This window comes from Neoarius graeffei, chromosome 5, assembly GCF_027579695.1.
Source record: "Neoarius graeffei isolate fNeoGra1 chromosome 5, fNeoGra1.pri, whole genome shotgun sequence".
Taxonomy (NCBI): Eukaryota; Metazoa; Chordata; class Actinopteri; order Siluriformes; family Ariidae; genus Neoarius; species Neoarius graeffei.
The window spans coordinates 48,168,134-48,191,666 of NC_083573.1; the positions used below are offsets into that span (position 1 = coordinate 48,168,134).

The 23,533-nt window shown below is 40.9% G+C and overlaps 1 protein-coding gene across 1 annotated transcript; it reads right to left on the bottom strand.

The window, feature by feature from the left end:
* Positions 1–6,675: 6,675 nt before the first annotated feature.
* Positions 6,676–23,528, bottom strand: syt11b (synaptotagmin XIb). The gene is made up of 4 exons (XM_060920558.1): positions 23,495–23,528; positions 13,521–14,428; positions 9,599–9,719; positions 6,676–6,986 (listed from the first exon to the last, which is right to left on the bottom strand). The coding sequence occupies exons 1-4, from the start codon at positions 23,526–23,528 to the stop codon at positions 6,676–6,678; spliced, it is 1,374 nt and encodes a 457-aa protein (XP_060776541.1).
* Positions 23,529–23,533: the final 5 nt, after the last annotated feature.

Sequence of the window (23,533 nt, forward strand, 5' to 3'; positions counted from 1 at the left end):
TATGCAAGAGACAAGGCTGAAAACTGACACTGGATGCCTGTGATCTTCAGGCTCTCAGGCGAGACTGCATTAAAAGCAGACACGTGTCTGTAGTGGAAATCACTGTATGGGCTTAGGAACACTTCAGAAAACCATCATCTGTGAAAACAGTTCATTACTGCATCCACAAATGCAAGTTAAAACCACATATAAACAATAATCCAGAAACACCACCGCCTTCTCTGGGCCCGAGCTTGTTTACGATGGACTGAGGTGAAGTGGAAAACCGTCCTGAGGTTTGACGAATTAAAAGTAGAAATTCTTTTTAGAAATCATGGACACCACCTCCTCCAGGCTAAAGAGGAGAGGGACCATCCGGCTTGTTATCAGTGCACAGTTCAAAAGCCAGCATCTGTGATGATATGAGGGTGCATTAGTGCACATGACATGGGTAGCTTGTACATCTGGGAAGGCTTCATTAATGCTGAATAATATGTACATGTTTCAGAGCAATATGCTGCCATCCAGACAAAATCTTTTCACGGAAGGCCTTCCTTCTTTCAGCAAGACAATGCCAAACAGCTTTCTGCATATATTAAAACTGCATGGCTCTGTAGTAAGAGAGTCCGAGTGCTAAACTGGCCTGCCTGCAGTTCAGACCTGTCTCCCATTTAAAACATTGGGCACATTATGAAGCGCCAAATATGACAAAGGAGACCCTGCACTGTTGAGCAACTGAAATTGTATATCAGGCAAGAATGGGACATTTCTTTTTCAAAACTACAGCAATTGGTCTCCTCAGTTCCCAAATGTTTACAGAGTATTGTTAAAAGTAGAGGTGATGCAACACAGTGGGAAACCTGTCTTTGTCCCAACTTTTCTGAAATGTGTTGCTAACATCAAATTTGAAATGAGCATACATTTTTCAAAAAACGATAACAGTTCTCAGTGTCAACCATCCATCCATTATCTGTCGCCGCTTATCCTGTCCTACAGGGATGCAGGTAAGCTGGAGCCTATCCCAGCTGACTATGGGCAAGAGGCGGGGTACACCCTGAACAAGTTGCCAGATCATCACAGGGCTGACACATAGACACAGACAACCATTCACACTCACATTCACACCTACGGTCAATTTAGAGTCACCAGTTAACCTAACCTGCATGTCTTTGGACTGTGGGGGAAACCGGAGCACCCGGAGGAAACCCACGCGGACACGGGGAGAACATACAAACTCCACACAGAAAGGCCCCTGTCGGCCACCGGGCTCGAACCCGGACCTTCTTGCTGTGAGGTGACAGTGCTAACCACTACACCACTGTGCCGCCCCATTTCTCAGTGTCAACATTTGATATTTTGTCTTTGTGCTATTTTCAGTGAAATATACCGTAGGGTTTCCATGATTTGCAAATTATTAGACTGTTTTTATTTACAGTTTACGCATTCCAAATTTATGGAATTGGGGTCGTATATTGATATCTCATCTCATTATCTCTAGCCGCTTTATCCTGTTCTACAGGGTCGCAGGCAAGCTGGAGCCTATCCCAGCTGACTACGGGTGAAAGGCGGGGTACACCCTGGACAAGTCGCCAGGTCATCACAGGGCTGACACATAGACAACCATTCACACTCACACCTACGGTCAATTTAGAGTCACCAGTTAACCTAACCTGCATGTCTTTGGACTGTGGGGGAAACCGGAGCACCCGGAGGAAACCCACACGGACACGGGGAGAACATGCAAACTCCGCACAGAAAGGCCCTCGCCGGCCACGGGGCTCGAACCCGGACCTTCTTGCTGTGAGGCGACAGCACTAACCACTACACCACCGTGCCGCCCCGTATATTGATATGAAAGTGTTATATTTTACATTACGATTGGGATACGCCAAAATCTTGATTCATGAGTAATATTTTGTAATATTTGTAACTTATAATACTTTTTAATGGCATGAAAATAACAGAAGACTGTGCTTCAAATGTGTGTTCTAGAGAAAATCCTATATGAGGAGCAGTTTTCTGAAGGTGAATGAATGAATGAATGAAGTAGTGCAAGTAACTTGCTGTACAATACTCTGTCAGTAAAATGTCAACGCACAGAGAGTGCAGTGATACAGTAGACCTCGTCCACTCTGGTTATATTATCTGGGATCTGAAATAGTTAATGTGAGGTGGGCTTTAAAGACATGAGTCAAATTTCATTTTTGTACCACATTTAATTTGCACGTGTGTTTAAGAACACCAACATACAGGTTAATGTGTTATATGTGTTATATTAAATGTCACCGAACATTCAGCAATGTCAGTAAAGTTATTCTTTTTTTTTTAACACAAAAGTCCCTCCAATTAATGTTTTTGACTAACCTAATCATAATCATTACACATTCTGGTTACCTTCTAGTATTTTGATTTTTGTTTCCCGATTTGACTCAGTAATACTCTTTAAAAAAAAAAAAAAATTTAACTTACTGTTACACATGACTGTTACTGAGACTACAGCAGAGGATTGTTCAATTTATGTAATGATAAGCCTTAAATCAGGTACGACTGAAAGCCTTTTTCCTTTTAGTTTTCTACCAGTTGCTATCATCCATGATATGACCCCATAAATATGTATGACAGCCAAGGTAGCCAGTGCAAGAGATGTCTAAAGAGGACTGTGAATCGAATTGCGAGCATCTTTACAGGAGGGACTGGGACGGTGTATGCTGTATGGTTTGACAGGGGTGTGTGTGTGTGTGTGTGTGTGCAGCACACAGCAGTACCACAATCAGACAGGTATCAATCGAGTCTGCTTCAATAAATAATGCACACCAGCCTGCCAGGTCAGAGATCAAAAAAGCCAAAATATAATGTTCAGTGGTTTGTACAACTCACTGACGGAAGGCAGGCTTCATCTTTACAGTGTTAACCCAGCACAATTAGATCGAACAGACCTCCTACAGACTCCAGGCTTTTTAAGAAACACACCACACCATATCAAAAACAAATCATGCCCGTGGCATTCAGTGCATATAGTACAATACCTATTAAATACACACCAGTGCCCCTTTACATTCTGTACAGTATTTACAGTGACATTAAAAGACAGTATAGAAAGAGACTGAGAGAAAATTATAAAAGTGGCTACATGGAGCATGTGTTATCTTACACATATTGCAACATTCAAAGTGACTGTGAGCACATGTGAACTCCCTTCATATTTTTTTTAACGCAGCCTCATACTGAAGTATGTATTAACTGGATGGTGCATGGATAATAAGGAAAATGGCTGTTAACCCAGGTTAGCTTCAAATTCTAAGGACAGCAGTTAGTATTACAGCTGCAAAGCCACATGTTTGCACAAATTAATTAATTAACCATTTCAAAATAAGTTGAAACCAGAGTTTTATTATATAGCTATAGATTCTATCCACATTCACTGGATATGAGCAATCGTGCGCTCTGATTGGCTACTCTACTACAAGGCTATCAGCTCATATACTGTGAGTAGAGAAAAACAAAATGGCAGAGTGTGTTGCTGAACCAACCGAGGACGAAATAAAAACTCTACTTGAAAACAACACCCCAAAAACTAAAAAAAAAAAGCAACAAAATATGGAATGGAAGTATTTGATGGTAAGAACGTATCTTTTTTATTTTTCAAGAATTATTATTATTATTATTATTATTATTATTATTATTATTATTATAGCATTTTTCACAAATTGCTCCTGTCATTTCGCTGGTTTGTTTCCATTCTTCAAGCATTAAAATTTGTTGAATTTTTTTAGACGGGTTCAAAAGCTCACTGAAGTTTGAAAATTACAGAACTGAAACTTCCAAGGAAGAATTAAATAAATGTCTAAAGCTATTCTATAGCTCGGCATGACAGCAAGACGGCACTTTCTACAAAAAAACAACACTAAAGTCAATCTGTGGAACCATCGATAGGTTTTTAAGAAGTCCGCCGAAGCGGAAATGATTTTGTCAGACGTTTTGTATCAAGTTTTTATTTATTGAATTTGCAAAAAATAAAAACGCTCTGTTTCTCAAAATCCAGTGAAATGTGGTTAGAATAAAACAGTTATTCCACTCAATCTAGTCGTACATGGCTTATAGACAACTCTGTGCTACGCGCCTCGTCGGCTCTCAGCTCATGTACGACTTGATTTCATGGAACAACTGTTAAATATACACAGTGGCATAAAAAAAAAAAATTCTGTTACTGAGTGAGTAAAAGACGACCTGATTTCCAAAAGGCATAAAGAGGACACATTTCTTTAACATTTTAAGCAAGATTACTTTTTTTTTTAATTTCCACCTTTTACAGTTTCAAAATGACAAAAAAGGAAAAGGGTCTGAAGCAAAAGTTTGGGCACCCTGCATGATCAGTACTTAGTAACGCCACTCTGGCAAGTATTAAACGATTAAAGTATCAAAGCTTGTAAATGCTTTTTGTAGACACCAAAGAGTCTTTCAATTCTCGTTTGGGGGATTTTCACCCATTCTTCCTTGCAAAAGCCTTCTAGTTCTGTGAGATTCTTGGGCCATCTTGCATGGACCTCTTTTGAGGTCTATCCCCAGATTTTCACTGATGTTTAAGACTATGAGAGCCATGGCAAAACCTTCAGCCTGCTCTTCTTGAGGTAGTCCATTGTGGATTTTGAGGTTTGCTTCGGATCATTAATCTGTTATGCCACCCTCTTTTCATCTTCAGCAATGTTTGCTTCCAATTTACTAGCATTTAACTGAATTCATTCTGCTCTCTACCAGCTGAAATGCTCCCAGTGCAACTGTGCAACCTTTTTCTTCATTGCAGCCAAAAAGTTATATTTTAATTTCACCTATCCACAGGACTTGTTTCCAAAATGCATTAGGCTTGTTTGCACCAAAATGCATTTGTTGTTCCTTTATAAACTTCTGTTGCTTAATTTTGCGGTAAGGGTACAGTAAAGGGCTCTTCTAGGAAGGACATATTTGTGCAGGTGTCGATGCACAGTAGAACAATGCACCACCACTTCAGAGTCTGCAAAATCTTCCTAAAGGAAGATTTTCTTTTGCGATCAAATGATGGTTTTGATTTGCCTTTCTATCAATTCTACAAGCAGTTTTCTTGGAAAGTGTTCCTGATCTTCCAGACCTCAACTTGACCTCCACTGTTCCTGTTAATGGCCATTTCATAATGACATTACGAACTGAGGAAACAGCTCCCTGAAAACATTTTTGCTATGTTCTTATAGCTTTCTTCTTCTTTGTGGGAATCAATTATTTTAATTTTCAGAGTGCTAGGCAAGGCGGCGCAGTGGTGTAGTGGTTAGCGCTGTCGCCTCACAGCAAGGAGGTTCTGGGTTTGAGCCCAGTAGCTGACGGGGGCCTTTCTGTGTGGAGTTTGCATGTTCTCCCCGTGTCCGCGTGGGTTTCCTCCGGGTGCTCCGGTTTCCCCCACAGTCCAAAAACATGCAGGTTAGGTTAACTGGCGGCTCTAAATTGAGCGTAGGTGTGAATGTGAGTGTGAATGGTTGTCTGTGTCTATGTGTCAGCCCTGTGATGACCTGGCGACTTGTCCAGGGTGTACCCCGCCTTTCGCCCGTAGTCAGCTGGGATAGGCTCCAGCTTGCCTGCGACCCTGTACAGGATAAGCGGTTATGGATAATGGATGACTGTGAACAAGCCATATCCCTATAATAAGCTAATTAAGATCTGAGAGCTTAGTAAACGTTATCTCAGAGCACAAATCTCTTTGGATGCCCAAACTTTTGCATGGTCCTCCTTTCCTTTTTTTCCCCCAGCACTTTAAAATTGTAGAAAACAAAAATAATATATACTTTTGTTTAAAATGTTGAAAAGAATGTTTCATCGTTAACTTTATGCCTTTTGGAGATGAGTTCATGTTCTACTCACTTTATTATTCACAGCAATAGAAATTGGGACTGGGATGCCCAAACTTTCGCATGCCACTGTATATATACAGTATCCTGGCAAGGGGTCAGCTTCATCTTTCCTTCTGATCACCATCACTCACACGCTAAGGGCAGCATGATTTTTTTTTAAACCCGATATCCATTTTAAGTAAACTGGCATGTCACTTGAGTGTCATTATACATCCTACACTGAATGTGAAGCACACCATGATTTACTTTTATCTTATCACTTCTCAGCACTGACTGCTGTTTGCTTGGTTTCTTGAATTTTTACAGTAAATCTCGTGTTATTCAGACATGCGGTACAGTGAACTACAGCAGTGTAGTGAGGTCTGTGAAGGCAGACATATTACACCTTAATTTAAACATACATACAATCAGAGCTAAGTTCAGAAGAGTGTACTTGTAACAGTCTCAAAATTGTGTTCAGAGCAATATTTTGGTCTCTCAAGTTACTATTGGTCAGTGTGTGTGTGTGTTTGTGTAAGTGTATGCACATTTGTGTAACTATGTGTGTAACTGTGTGCGCGTGTGTGTGTGTGTGTGAGACTAATGGCTAAAACAGCACTGTTTAGAAAGGACTATTTGAGAACTATCACTACATAGCTGTTGCAGAAGTCCATGTGAAATTCACTGTCTTCGTTTAGTCTTATTTTTAAAGACAAATAAGGCAAGATGTCTCTCTTAGGGTGTTGAGGTCTCCCTCATGTGTTTGTGTAAATTATTATTGTGGTCTGCATGTGTGTGTGTGTGTGTGTGTGTGTGTGTGTGTGCAGAACAGACAGAAGGAACCTCAATACTCGACAAGGCTGTGCCACTTGGAGATTTGCCTGCGTGGGTTTTGGCAGACCTCCTGCCAGTGGGTGGCACCAGAGGGGCAGGGACTGTGTGTTCCCAGCACCAGACGCCCCACAGCCTGATTCTTAGTAGTGCGGTCAAAGTCCATAACTAGAAATTCGATCGAGATGTCGGGCAGCAGATCAGCAGGCACGTCGTAGATGAAGGACTCGTTGAAAACAGGATTCAGCGTGCACTTCTTCACATGAGTCTTCTTCTTGGCAATACGCTTGCGGTTGTAGAACACGTTCACTTTCACATACGGGTCTGAAAGAACAGACACATTTATCCGGGACATTAGTTGTTATTTTATAAAACACCAATCTATTTTTTTTTTAAATTAAAATTTTTATTAGTTGCAGAGACAGTACATAACATACAGCACAACATGTTTACATTAACAAAAGACTGAAAGAGAAGTAAAAGAAACACAAGGCTTATTGTCTATTTACTTAATAGTCCTGGAGAAAAAAAAAGGCTGTAGTAAAATGTATTAACATAACCGTCGTGATATGAATAAGAATTAGAAAAGTAATACTTAGTGAAAAATAAATACAGGGTTAGTCAAAATTACGTTAACACGAATGGATTATTTTCTATTTTGGCCAGACTGTTCATGCTTATCTCGACCACACATTTCCAGGTCGATGGATAGGTCACGGTGGACCACTGCCGTGGCCTCCACACTCCCCTGATTTGACGACCTGTGATTTCTGGTTACGGGGTATGGTGAAGGGCCGCATGTATAGCAGAAAAGTTCATGATATCAATGATCTCAAGGACAGAATAAGGACTGTGGTATCATCTATTCCCCACGAAATGTGTGTCCGGGCTTTAAACAGTACTCTTGCTCGCTGGTTTTTGTGTGTTGAACATGATGGCGAACAGGTTGAGACCGTCCTGTAAACCATCTTGCACATATGATGTATGTTTTGTGAATAAATGGTTTCTACCATTTAAGTGTTAACATAATTTTGACGAACCCTGTATATAAATAAGTAGAATAAGATACATTCAAAAGAAAATGTATATACAGATAGACACAGTGGATATAAAAAGTGTACACAACCCGTTAAAATGATAGGTTTTTCTGATGTAAAAAAAAAATGAGACCACCATAAATAATTTCAAAACTTTTCCCACCTTTAATGTGACCTATAACCTGTACAGTTCAATTGAAAAACAAACAAATCTGTTAGGGGGAAAAAACATAAAAAATAAAAACCGTACAATAATCTGGTTGCATAAGTGTGCACACCCTTCAACTAATACTTTGTTGAAGCACCTTTTGATTTAATTACAGCGTTCAGTCTTTTTGGGGTTCACACCTGCCATCAATTAAACTGACTCTGATTAACCCCAAATAAAGTTCAGACATTTACGCAGTTCCATCCTCCAGCAAAAGCCAGCGTTCACAGAGAGCTTACAAAGCGTCAAAGGTATCTCATTGTTGAAAGGTATCAGTCAAGAGAAGGGGACAAAAACATTTCCACAGCATTAGATATACCATTGAGCACAGTGAAGATGGTCATCAAGAAGTGAAGAAAATATGGGACAACAGTGACATTTCCGAAACTGGACGTCCCTCCAAAATTGATGAAAAGACGAGACGAAAACTGGTCCGGGAGGCTGCCGAGAGGCCGACAGCAACACTGAAGGAGCTGCAGGGATTTCTGGCAAGTGCTGGTTGTGTACTACATGTGATGACAATCTCCCGTATTCTCCATATGTCTGGACTATGACGTAGGGTCAAAGAAAAACATCCAGGCCCGGCTAAATTTTGAAAAAAAAAAACCATCAACTCTCCCAAAAGCATGTGGGAAAATGTATTATGGTTTGATAAAACAAAGGTTGAACTTTTTGGCCACAATTCCAAAAGGTATGTTTGGTGCAAAAACAACACTGCGCATCACCAAAAGAACACCATACCCACAGTGAAGCATGGTGGTGGCAGCATCATGTTTTGGGGTTGTTTTTCTTCAGCTGGAACAGGGGCTTTAGTCAAGGTGGAGGGAATTATGAACAGTTCTAAATACCAGTCAGTTTTGGCCCAAAACCTTCAGGTGTCTGCTAGAAAGCTGAAGATGAAGAGGAATTTCATCTTTCAGCATGACAATGACCCCAAGAATATTTTGGAATGGCCCAGCCAGAGCCCAGACCTAAATCCAATTGAAAATCTGTGGGGTGACCTGAAGAGGGCTGTGCACAAGAGACGCCCTCGCAATCTGACAGATTTGGAGCACTTTTGCAAGGAAGAGTGGGCAAATATTGCCAAGCCTAGATGTGGCAGGCTGATAGACTCCGACCCAAAAAGACTGAATGCTGTAATTAAATCAAAAGGTGTTTCAACAAAGTATTAGTTTAAGGGTGTGCACACTTATGCAACCAGCTTGTTGTATGTTTTTTACTTTTTATGTTTTTCCCCCAACAGATTTGTTTGTTTTTCAATTGAATTGTACAGGTTATAGGTCACATTAAAGGTGGGAAAAGTTTAGAAATTATTTATCGTGGTCTCATTTTTTTTACATCAGAGAAACCTATCATTTTAACGGGGTGTGTACACTTTTTATATCCATCCATCCATATATATATATATATATATATATATATATATATATATATATATATATATATATATATATATACAGGTACGGACGCACAAATCTATTTTTAAATAAAAAATTTTAATATGCCATTTATATTCATAATCTAAATAAAATCTAATTTAAAAAAACATACTGAAGCAGTGTTCACTAAAACATTCATTAAAAAAAAACTGTACTTTCTACAGTATGTCTAGAAAATACATAGAATGTAGTGCCATGTAATGTAGTGAAAATAGAATTGGAAAATCTGTGTGTGTTTGCACGTGTACTCACTTCCAGCCAGGCCAGTGATGTCCAGTTTGGGAAGGTGTCTCGCTTTCAGGACGACCACACTGAGTCTATGAGAGACAGGCTGATACGAAAGAGAGACCAGCAGCTCCCCACGGCTCACGCACTGCAAAAACCCCACACGACACACCTTCTTCAGTTCACTGATAACTTTCAAACACATTTATTCATTCTCTCATCGACCCTATTTTAGACACTGTGTCATGGCTCTGTAGTGGCTGATACAGCACATGTGCCTCAGGCTAAAAACAGAACTATGCTTTTCATCTGAGAGCCGATGAAAATCCTCCTTTGTGAAATGTGCTGCGTACACTGGACCCTTCTTATACAGCCTACAACCCCCTCCTACACACATCTGCTTTTCATACTGCTGACAAAGCTAGCTGCTTAGGACACGTCTCAGAGTCCATACTGCACTTCTGCCTGCAATTACAGACTGCACAGCAGGTCTGCGAAAACAATAACCAAGGTTTCTTTTTCAGCTTTTTGCATAATCTGATTGACAGTTTTGTCACATTTTACAGGAAATGGAGTGTGAACTTATCCATTAAAAGCACCTTCAAAATTGAAATGAACTCACCAGAAAACCCTTTATCGATCAATATTACTCTGAACAGAAAACCTTCATGTCTGTATTATGTTTTCAGTTCTAAAAGAACATCATCTAACCTGGGAGAAGAACATTAAACTCCCAGTCTGAGAATGCTCGCTCTATTCAAACTAACCTATTGTGCAAAAGAAGGCTTCATTTCTTTGTTATCCTCTCAGTGTTAATACATTTAAGAACTAAAACTGGAGAACAATCATACGCTCCTTCCCTTCCACTAATATAACAACATAATAAGCACACAGTCGTCACTGCTGGTTTTTATGTTTTAGTAACACCCACTATTTCTCTGTGTCCTGATTATTTTTAGCTTTCAGTGCCATCTGTGCCATGAGTTCTACAAAATAAAATACTTCCACTTTCTACATTCACTTCTAATTTAAAGGTAGACTGCCTTTCAGATTTTTCAAGTGTAGGTCATAAAAAGAATTTTCCCTGACACCCAATTATTTTTGTTTAATGGACCGAAAGCTACTGAATTCGAATCATAGCCTTCCAATTTTATTAGTTTTTTGAAAAATAGAACAATTATTGAATTTAGGGCCATGTGGCTATTTTTTCCTGCTTCACCATTCAAGATACTACATCATGCATCATGTGGTGAGCTTTCCCCGTTCACGCAAGACATTGTCTCATCTCATCTCATTATCTCTAGCCGCTTTATCCTGTCCTACAGGGTCGCAGGCAAGCTGGAGCCTATCCCAGCTGACTACGGGCGAAAGGCGGGGTACACCCTGGACAGGCTTGCTCATTGGGGATAGATTAGGGATAAATTAGCTCATGTTTTAAGTCGTTCAAATTCTGTAAAGCTGCTTTGTGACAATGTTTATTGTTAAAAGCGCTATACAAATAAACTTGACTTGACAAGTCGCCAGGTCATCACAGGGCTGACACATAGACACAGACAACCATTCACGCTCACGGTCAATTTTTTAGAGTCACCAGTTAACCTAACCTGCATGTCTTTGGACTGTGGGGGAAACCGGAGCACCCGGAGGAAACCCACGCGGACACGGGGAGAATGTGCAAACTCCACACAGAAAGGCCCTTGCCGGCCACGGGGCTCGAACCCAGGACCTTCTTGCTGTGAGGCGACAGCGCTAACCACTACACCACCGTGCCACCCGCAAGACATTGTGGGATACAAATTTGAAACGGGAGAGGAAAATGGAGGACATGAGTGTGCAAATGAAATGTGAAAGACCGACTACAGTAACGGAAAGCGAGAAGAAAAGACGTTATGTTGCAAAGGAAAGGAAACGCAGGACCAAACTAATAAATATCGGCAGTCAGCGAGCACCTCGGTGTGATCAGCCGTTCGTTTAGTGACAGAATGATGTAACTGTCAGTGCACGGTCAAAGGTAAACCTGCAGATGGCAGTAATGCAACACTGTGGATGCCGGTTGCTGTAAAACCCAAAAGAAGAAGAAGAAGCCAAAGGTAAACCTGCGCATGTGCACATGGACTTCCTCTGTCTGCTTGACTGCGTGAAGCGAGCGATTTCATGCACATTATTTGCTTGGGAATCCCTTCAAATTAAATCACTTCCCAGCCACAGAATAGTCTGGTTTTTATTTTAATTTTTTTAGATATTCCAGAAATAAATATATCACAATGACCAAATTTCAGAGGGAACTAAATTTCACCGATTTTATGAAATCGAAAGGCCGTCTACTTTTAAGCATCTACGCATTAACTGAATATAACCTCAAAGTCATTGTTTGTTAGCTGTAACCATGTTAATTGCTTTTTTAATGAAAATCCTCATTTATATGAGGGTATTTCAAAAAGTTCTTAGCCTCACCCAAAAAACAAACATCACAGGAGAAATACTGCTCTTGCATTATTTTTCTCCATAGTCTTTAACTTCAATGCACTTGGTCCACCCATGTTCAAGTTTCACTATCCTTTCGCAGAAGATGATCACATCTTGAGCCTCCAGATCGTACTCAACAGCATGGATGACTTCATCATCGCTCTGAAAATGGCGACCATGCAAGTGGGATTTCAGTTTGGGAAACAGATAGAAGTCAGACGGTGCCAGGTCAGGTGAGTAAGGTGCATGGGAGAACAGTTCAAAGCTACATTTGGCTGCTTCTGCCCCTGCCACCTGTGCTGTGTGGATGGGCACATTGTCCTGGAGCAACAACACGCCAGCTTGAAACTTTCCTCTCCTTTTTTCTTTGCTTGCTTCTTTCATTTGAGTTTTTATGGACGGTAATATAAGGCTTTCTCTGAAATAGCTGACTAAAAAAAAGTAGTAAAGTGGCCCTGAAATTTGCGGCAGCAAAGGCGCCACGGCAAGCTAATGCTAGGGGGGTCTGGGGGCATGCCCAGTGCCTTCTGGTGCATTCTCAGCTGTAAAATACTTGCAAAATATGTATGAAATTTCCCTCCAGATGTTTGTGTGCGTGTGCTTGGCTTTCTCTGTCGTACGCTGCCTGGCTCTGTAACATAACTACATACACTATGGCGTGGTCACGTGGTCCGGCTCAGCCAAAAAGAGCACGAGAATCGATCAACAAATATGGCGTCACTTCTGGTCATCCTAGACCCGAATTGAAGACAATTTTGTGGTGGAATAATTGGATTTGCAGCAAATTGTGGGCAGCGGAGATGATATAAATTGCTTGAACATTGAAAGGCAAGTTGTTGTTTTTTTCTGGGATCGAGTAGCCAGTGTAGACCATCTATATAGTCAGAGAAAACCGCCAGTCGCCAGTGTTTGTGGACATCTTTGCAGTTATGCCCCAAAATGGGAGTTATGCCCCTTGTTTCTGGGTGAGGCTGAGGACTTTTTGAAGTACCATTGTATTCCCCTTTAAAGTACATTAAGAGTCACGACATATGTACGTTTAAATATCACAGATATCCATATGTGAACACTGTTCTCTTAACCTTGGGCGCTAAGATGTTTCCCTGAGCCCGAGAATAAACAAGTTCAGCAGTGGCTACTGTTTCAATGACACATGCGGTTCTTCTTGTCTACATGATGCAGCATCAACACGAATGATTTCTATCCTTTGATGCTTGAGTATTGACGGCTGTTTGAGTGTGACTTCAAATCTTACAAATAACATGAGCACTGATTTAATTACATTAAACTTGAACTGGGCGTTAATCCAGAGTTGACTTGATCCTCTTAATTATTGGACATTTAACAGAATTTAAAAAAAAAAAAACTTGGATTGTAAAATTGTTTTCGTACTGTTCCAAGGAATAAAAGAACTGGCATTTTAGGCCAAAAAAAAATATATTCTTAGTTAATTTACAAGGTAAATGGTGGATACTGTGCTCACCTGCATGCTTCTCTTGCTGATTGGCTGTGTGATTTGGACCTTGCCTGTGCTGAGCTCCACGCCGGCCAGCGGCACCAACGCCTCACCGATCACATCATCTCGAGCAAAGCGGTCGAAGCTCAGCACAAGGAAGTGCAGCGTGAGCTCGGACAGCGAGCTATAAGGCACGCCATAAAACGTGAACGTTTCATCAAAGGCAGGCTCAAGTGTCTTGCGCAGGACCCGGGTCTTCACTCTGTGCTTCTTTTCAGGCAAGATGGTCATCTTGATGTAAGGGTCAGCACTGCCTGCTTGGCCATCCACAGCATGCAACCCTCGCGCCTCCAGTACAGTCACCACCAGTGCCTTCTTGGGGAAATTGTAGTCGATGGTGAGGCTGAGGGTTCCGCGATCGGCCTCATCCGTGAAGGGTGTGGCGCTGTTGGATGCCGTAGTGCTTGAGCTTTGGCTGCCACTGCTTGAGCTGTTCTCCAGGCAGCAGTAGTCTGCGCGAACAGGAAGCTCCCTCTCTAGTCGTGGAGCTGGGACAGCGCTCTCATCTAAACCACCTACCTCAAACTGAGGTGTCACCATGGGACTCTTCTCGGCACCTACGTCCACCAGGACAACAGGACATCCCTTGGCTTCTCGCTCGACATCACTGCTGTTGCCGCTGGCTCGACGCACAAGTCGTACGATTCTCTTGCTGCTGGTCAGCGCCTCTGGGTAGATGCTCATGCCCTTCAGCATGTGGATGAACTTGTAAGGTGGGTCTGTCAACGGGTCACTACACTCTGTCTGGACACCATGGAGCTTATGGCTCATCCTGTGGTAGCGTTTTTGGCAGCATGTCCACACAAAGATTAAGGCCACCACTGCAACCACCAGTACGCCGGCGCCGATGAAGCCCGCAAGTACTGGGGACATATCTGAAACAGCAGAAGTACACAGGGGTTTTAAGCATTACATTACTGTCTGCATTTCTCATAAAACAGGGACACACCTTGAGAGATGAAACACCATCCATTATCTGTAGCCACTTATCCTGTCCTACAGGGTCGCAGGCAAGCTGGAGCCTATCCCAGCTGACTATGGGTGAGAGGCGGGGTACACCCTGGACAAGTCACCAGGTTATTGCAGGGCTGACACACAGAGACAAACAACCATTCACACTCACATTCACACCTACGGTCAATTTAGAGTCACCAGTTAACCTAGCCTGCATGTCTTTGGACTGTGGGGGAAACCGGAGCACCCGGAGGAAACCCACGCGGACACGGGGAGAACATGCAAACTCCGCACAGAAAGGCCCTCGCCGGCCATGGGGCTCAAACCCGGACCTTCTTGCTGTGAGACGACAGTGCTAACCACTACACCACCGTGCCGCCCGTGAAACACCATATTATAAATAAATAAATGTTGTGTATATTCATGAGCATATAAATACACATGGTTCAGAGAGGACCACTAGAATAAAATACTAAATATTAAATATTTTAGTACATAATATCGATTTATTTGGTGTTCGAGCTAAAAAGCTTAAGATAATAGTAGCACAAATCTGTTCATTTAATAATTTCCAGAGTTTATTTCCTTGAAGAAGTGTTTTAATTGTGGCTGAGAGGCTCTGACGCCACGAACACAGCAAAGTGGGACAGAAATAAATCGCACAGACAGTGAGAAACAGAGTGAGTGTGGGAGGATGAGATGATTCAGAGAGACATGGCAACCAAAACACACACACACACACAAAACAAAAATCTAGACATAAACTGAGTGTAGTCATAAAAAGATACATCTGCATCAGAAAGTACGATGGCGTGTGAGCACACTGGGCATTACACAACGTCCAAGCATGAACTGAACATATAATATGATTCAAAATTGAGCAGGAAGCTGTGAGAGGCAGGGTAGGAAGATGGCGGCTGGATTGGAGTGAGGTGTTTTGGAGAGGGAGAGGTAGGTGTAGAGGGAGGAAGAGGGAGGGGAGGAGGCCCACTGGCTTGTTTGTGTCTCTCCGGTGTCCTGTGTTTTGTGCCAAAGCTTTACCAATGTGCCATCAGACTGGCTTATATCAACAGTCTCACAGAAGAAAAATACAATAATTTAGCTTGGCTATACACAGTATACTCAGTCAGTCTGTTAGGCATTAATGTGGGGACACAGCAGGGTAGAACGCCAGCGAGCCTTACAGAAACACAGCAGGAAACGGCACACAGCAATGCATCGACAAAAGGCACTGAGGCACAGAAATAATAAAGAAAATGATAAACTACATCCAAAACACACCAGCAGTCGAGTCATGTGTTACTGATCGAGAAGTCTGGCGTTTCTGTCAGTAGTGCATGTCTGTGTGATGCAGTTTCACAATATTACTAGCTATTAAAAACAATATCAGAATATTGGCTGGTATACAGTATTACAAATCTGACTCGTGCAAATGAGTTCTCATTTCATCCTTCCTTCAAAAAAAAGCGCTTTTCTTAACAACAACAAAAAATAATAATAATAATACTGCCTCCATTTGCAAAAATTACAAATCTTAATAATTGGCCAGGTCATGTTGTGGTTACTTAATAATTATTCACTGAAGATGAAGTGAAGTCGAGGTTATTATTCACCGAAACTGAGACGAATAACTGTTTTAGTATAAATACACAGGTGATTATGTAAAAAAACAATAATTTATTTCAAACTTCAAAAACGTCATGTAAATGTAATAAAGTCGCAGTGCAGACTTGTCACTTATTAAGTCAAGTCAAGTCAACTTTATTGTCAAATACGCTATACATGCTCGACATACAGCACAGATGAAATATCAGTCCTCTCTGACCCACGGTGCAAACAGGCAATGCAACAAATAAAAATAGAATAACTGAAAAAAACAAACAACAAAATAAACAGTATAAACACTCTAGATAAGAACTAGACATAGACTAAACACTCAAACAATATAAACAGTATAAATAAACAGTATAAACACTAGATAAGAACAAGACATAGACTAAACACTCAGACAATATAAACAGTATAAACACTAGATAAGAACTACACACAGACTAAACACTCAGATAATATAAACAGTATAAACACTCTAGATAGGAACTAGACGTAGACTAAACACACACACACACACACACACACACACACACACACACACACACACACACACACACAAATTGGTTCAAATAACCAAACAGTCAAGGGCACTTGAGGTATAGCAGGTAAACATGAAACATGAAATAAGCAGAATAAACAAACTAGCAGCTGTTAAGATGAGGTAGTGCGGAATAGTGCAAATGAGCGAGGTAAAGTGAGATGTGCGGTCCCTGAGTTCAGTGCGTTAATGAACGATGAGATGTATGTATATGTGTGTGTGTTGGGGGGGAAACTGAGGATGACATGTCAGATGCTGAAGGGGGGGCAGGGGTGTGTGCGAGCAGAATCTGTGGCAGGGGGCAGAGGGGGGCAGAGGGGCAGAACAGGGAGGGAGTTGAGCCTCCTGACGGCCTGGTGAAAGAAACTGTTCTTGAGCCTGCTGGTTTTGGCCCGGAGACTCCGCAGTCTCCTCCCTGACGGCAGCAGGCTGAAGAGGCTGAGAGATGGGTGGGTGGGGTCACCTGCAATCCTGATGGCTTTGCGGGTGAGGCGGGAGTTATAAATATCTATGCCGAGTCACATAAAATACTTTGTTTTGAAACAGATAAAATAAATCACAATTCCACCTTACCTTTGAATAGTTTTAGACCAAACTTCGTAGCATCTTTAGTGCTTTTAGGAACAGCATTTTCTTTCATCATTTGTGATTCTTTGTAAAACAAATCGATTGGCCGCCATTTTGCTGAGTCGCTCGAGGTAATTATCGAGAAATAGTCTGCATTTCTCAACCAATCAGCGCGCGCGATTTCCTATAAGCACCTGCATATTTAGACTAATATCTATTATTCTAACCTTGTTGCAAAGCCAGTTATACTGTATACCTCTTGAATATTTTTTACTTTGGATATAAATTTGAATACAGGGTGCCACAAACAGCACATCAGAATTTGTCAAGCTCTAGGACTGTTCACTACTACTACTACTACTAATAATAATAATAATAGCGGCACGGTGGTGTAGTGGTTAGCGCTGTCGCCTCACAGCAAGAAGGTTTCGGGTTTGAGCCCAGTGGCCGACGGGGCCTTTCTGTGCGGAGTTTGCATGTTCTCCCCGTGTCTGTGTGGGTTTCCTCCGGGTGCTCCGGTTTCCCCCACAGTCTAAAAACACGCAGGTTAGGTTAACTGGCGACTCTAAATTGACCGTAGGTGTGAATGTGAGTGTGAATGGTTGTCTGTGTCTATGTGTCAGCCCTGTGATGACCTGGCGACTTGTCCAGGGTGTACCCCGCCTTTCGCCCGTAGTCAGCTGGGATAGGCTCCAGCTTGCCCGCGACCCTGCACAGGATAAGCGGTTACGGATAATGGATGGATGGATAATAATAATAATAATCCATCTGATTCTTTCATTTACTTAATGACCAGAACCTCATGCAAACATTTTTGCCAGTTCAGGACAAAAAACCCCAACACAATACGAAATCAATATAGCAAGCTTCCAGCTTTAGTGCTGGGTCCTTTAAAGAGAAATAATGAAATAAACAGAGCAAAGAAGCAAAATGGTGATGGGGGATGAAATATCAGGTGGTGTGTAATGAGTGTAAAATACAGACGCTCCCCAGAGGCACTGAGCTTCCCTGTGCGCTGATGGCCTTTGAGCTTGAGGAGCTGCAGTGCTTTGTCACAGAGCTGCCAAAGAGCTAAAGTGTGTGTGTGAGAGAGAGAGAGACAGACTCCTAATGAGACCTCCGAGACCAGATGAGATAGACGCTGCAGAGAATGGGTAGGTGTGTATCTGATTGTGCTTGTAGATGGCACCTGACGAAGTACATGCTGTTCGTAATGTCATACAATGTGACTGCATATTTATGGCACACTGTGGTAGTAACATTAACACACTGTAAACGCATGCATTTCTATATTCAGAGATACAGCTAACCATTAGGAATAGAGCACAGTTAGCTACTGTCAAGTTTCAAAACATTACAATTTAAAGCATCAAGGTTCACTGAGACTAAAGACATCTATGTACTGCAGCTTGGGGAACAGTTCATAATTATGGACAGAATAAGTCCAACAGATTACGCCGTAATGCACACCTGAACACTACAATGTCTTGTAGCGTGTGAGCAATGGCAGTCAGATATGTACACAGTTGCTGAGCATCCTCATTAGCACAAAGGACGCAAAGCACACAAAGCACTGTCTCATCCAGCAAACCTCCCCCCCCCCCCCCCCCCCCCCAATTACTCAAGTCGTCATTTATGACTCAAATAAATCGGGCATTTCTCTCTGGTGTGATACCTCCCATTGGTGTAGTGTGTCCCACACGTGCCCTCACTACTCTATATCCCTGCAGAGAAAAATGGGAAGAAATAACAGATAGAAAGAGCTTTCGACAGTCAGGTGGTCAGATTTCTAGGCCTAGAAACACTAATGCCAAGTGAGAGCAAGGTCAAAGAGGAGAAAGTCGGACTAAATGAGAGTCTCGCATACATAAAAGGCATGATTAAATTTAACTTCCTGTGTTCCCCCTCTCCGGCTCCATTTTCTCTTGACTAATGCATCTATAGACAAAGCCGGGCTGCTCCCCGCTATTGGGCACTGCAGGGATTCCAGCACGATGATGTCAGATTTTGGAACACTGTCAAAGCCAGCTGCTCCAGTCGCCTGGAAACGACCCCAGGGGACAGCACACACACACACACACACACACATAGTGAATATTTCACACAAACCATTGTCTGAGCCAACTCTCACAACCCATGCATACTGTACACTGGCCTGATCTGAACTCTACCGTTCTGTACGGGTGTGAGCAATTTTCTCATGGACTGAGGAAAAATAAATAAATAAATAATGATACAAGGACCCCCTGGCAAAAGATTTTACATTAGCAAAGGACAGTCTGTCCAAAAATAAATAAATAACACCATACAGAAGTCCCTAAAAATGATTGATTAAAAGTGTGTTTTGAAATCCACTTCATGCTCCATTTTCTGGGGATCACAGGCACAGGAAGAACGCGGCCTGGAGCGAAATACTGAGCCACGTTTAAAACATCAAAGGCTTCCATCGATATCACTGAGGCTCAGCAGATAATTACTCACCTACACAAATTCATACTGTGTTCATTTCTGCCTGTAGTATTTTAAATGGCCAAACATTTTTACCTTTAAGCGTCCAGCAAAGCAGAGTAAACAACAAATGAATCTCATCGAGGCAGACATTAGTTGGCTGAGGTGTGTTACTGCTGGCTCGGATGGCAGGATTGGCCGAAAGCAGATAAAACAGCCGGGAAGCAAGTGAGCAATAGGATGATGCAGCAAAAGGTGGAGCAGCTGCTAGTGTTTGGACCGCTCTGGAAAACCTGTAACTGGAGACATGATATGAGCAAGACTAAATGTGCTCGTGCTTACTCTCACTATTTTTTGGTACCAATGACTCCACCCATTACGTAAAGGTCATAACATGAGGAGCATGCCTCAGCACGTGGATACACTGTAAAAGGTCCCGGTACAGGTTTCTCCTGTGGTCCAATTTCAAGTCAAGTCAAGTCAAGTTTATTGTCAAATATGCTATACATGCTCGACATACAGCACAGATGAAATATCAGTCCTCTCTGACCCACAGTGCAAACAGGCAATGCAATAAATAAAAATAGAATAATTGAAAAAAACAAACAACAAAATAAACAGTATAAACACTCTAGATAGGAACTAGACATAGACTAAACACTCACAATATAAACAGTGTAAACGCTAGATAAGAACTACACACAGACTAAACACTCAGACAGACAATATAAACAGTATAAACACTCTAGATATGAACTAGATGTAGACTGAACACTCATATATACATACATACATACATACATACACACACACACATAAATTGGTTCAAATAACCAAACAGTCAAGGGCACTTGAGGTATAGCAGGTAAACATGAAACATGAAATAAGCAGAATAAACAAACTAGCAGCTGTTAAGATGAGGTAGTGCGGAATTCATTCCTTTGTTCATCTTTAGGAACTGAATTATCCTGCTCACAGTCCAAATATGTGTGTTATACACACACACACACACACACACACACACATGCACACAATATGATTATATTCTTCTAATTAAAAGGTGCAAAGGTTTTCTTTGTACCTTTACGTGTAATATAAAAGCCCAGTTTAATGACGTTTTCTCGAGTATAGTCTACATTCAGGTATTTTATAGAAGAAGAAGAAGATTTATTATGTCACATGTACACAAGCACAGTGAACACACACACGTGAGCAATGAGCGCACACACACATACCCAGAGCAATGGGCAGCTATGCTACAGCGCCCAGTTAGGGGTTAGGTGCATTGCTCAAGGGCATTTCAGCCATGATACAGAAGGAGGGGAAAGTGCTGTCCATTCACTCAACTCCCCTCGCATTTCTCCTGCCGATTCCAGGAATCGAACCGGCAACCTTTTGGGCTCAAGGCTGCTTCTCTAACCTTCAGACCATGAATGGCACAGCAGTGTGTAGAAACATTGCCACACAGCTAGAACAGTGCTTACACCGGTGGTTGGTGGTTGGTAGAAAACTGAATGTCTATCTGTATTCTATAGACTTGTTATTTTACAGATTAGAGACTCGACTACATTTAATAGCTGTGACTAAACGTCCCAGAAAGATACTCCGGATTTCTGTTAGGATACTGGTTTAGTGGATTTACGAAAATATTAGCATGTAACAGCACAGTCCTCACCCAGCTGGAAATAATTTTAGAGTCCGACAGCATACTGGATATGCTCTGTATTAGACAGGCAAACAGATCTTCCACAGATCATCCGTCTATCTCTGACCCATACTGTGTGACCAGGCACTGTTTTTTTATTTCCTCCTCCTCTTCAGTAGCATGACTCAGGAAGACAGATTTTACTCCCACAGCCAGTACCAGCTGGCACCGCATACAGTAGCCTACGATACACGTCATACAGTCTTACAAAAGAGCCCACACAAATAATAGCTCTTGCTACATCATCAGTGTCGTCACAACATGACCATAACGAGTCATTTTTTGGGGGTATACATCCTGTCAGGTAAGAATGACTTACAAAATACGCTTGCTTTTTGTCTGCCGGCATTTACTGAAGTTGGTAAACAATGAAAGCTTCGGTCTATAATAAGTGATATCACACCAAGAGCTTTCAGAAATCAAACCGGCTCCAGAGAGGACTAATCTTCCTCTAAAGTGCTTTCTATATGTTTATCTGAAATAGTTAGTACTGGAGACTGAACTCACAAACTCCTTCCACTCATCTTGGTTTATATCTATCTGGTCATATTGCTTAAATCACTGAATGAGCCATTTTAGACAATAATATCCCAGTCTAAGCTTCCTCAAGATTCATTCATCAGCCTGGTGAGCAAGACCAGTGCAACGTGACATCACGACTGATCAGAATCTAATGACAGAGAATACAGGTAAAGTCAAAAATGCACAAATACCAGTGTGTATAAACAAGAAAATCACTACTAAAATGAGAGATCCGTATCAGACAAGACTACAGCAGTGTGAGAAATATTTGTTGATGATCAGGTATCATGTGTAGTGATGGAAAGGAAAATTTAATCACAATAATGCACAGTATCATATAAAGCAGCGAGCACGATTAGTCATATTGTAGAGGGCAGCTAGGGGCCCCATAAGTACAAAATTACCCAGGTTCTAATTAATAACAGGCTACACCTTAGCACCCTTACTCAGTCTGGAGATATATTATTATTATTATTATTATTATTATTATGCACCTAGTAGATAAGGACTTAAAATAGACTACTATATAAAAATTAAGAACTGTAATGAAGGCCAAGACAGAGAAAGGTCGAGTTTTTAATATATTATTATTATTATGCACCTAGTAGATAAGAAGGATTTACAATAGACTACTATATAAGAATTAAGAACTGTAGTGAAGGCCAAGACAGAGAAAGGTCGAGTTTTGAATATATATATATATATATATATATATATATATATATATATATATATATATATATATAAAATTATTATTATTATTATGCACCTAGTAGATAAGAAGGATTTACAATAGACTACTATATAAGAATTAAGAACTGTAGTGAAGGCCAAGACAGAGAAAGGTCAAGTTTTTAATTTTTTATTATTATTATTATTATTATTATTATGCACCTAGTAGATAAGAAGGATTTAAAATAGACTACTATATAAGAATTAAGAACTGTAGTGAAGGCCAAGACAGAGAAAGGTCGAGTTTTTAATATATATATATATAATTATTATAATAATAATAATAATAATAATAATAATAATAATAATTATTATTATTATTATTATGCACCTAGTAGATAAGAAGGATTTACAATAGACTACTATATAAGAATTAAGAACTGTAGTGAAGGCCAAGACAGAGAAAGGTCGAGTTTTTAATATATATATATATATATATATATATATATATATATATATATATATATATATATATATATATAATTATTATTATAATTATTATTATTATTATTATTATTATTATTATTATTATTATGCACCTAGTAGATAAGAAGGATTTACAATAGACTACTATATAAGAATTAAGAACTGTAGTGAAGGCCAAGACAGAGAAAGGTCGAGTTTTTAATATATTATTATTATTATTATTATTATTATTATTCGACATACCGGAATAAAGCCCCATGACTGTAATTGAGACCTATGACAGGAGGGCATGTTTACACCCATTTCTAGCTCACATACAGGACTGCTGTATAAAAATAAAACAGCTCAATTGTTGTATGAGCTCATTCCAAATTTATTTCATCAGACTTCATCCTGACAGATCTTTCAGTACTGAGAAGGAGAGCTGAGGAGACTCACCGTACGCTGCTCGTATTTCGGTGATCTCGGCCATTTTGA

Bases quoted from the DNA above. Each gene is read 5' to 3' on its own strand.
- syt11b (XM_060920558.1), bottom strand. From the start codon at position 23,528: ATGGCCGAGATCACCGAAATACGAGCAGCGTACG. The intron at 14,429-23,494 runs GTGAGTCTCCTC...CTGCTGTTTCAG, and splicing joins CGAAATACGAGCAGCGTACG to ATATGTCCCCAGTACTTGCG. The intron at 9,720-13,520 runs GTGAGCACAGTA...GGGTTTTTGCAG, and splicing joins TCAGCAAGAGAAGCATGCAG to TGCGTGAGCCGTGGGGAGCT.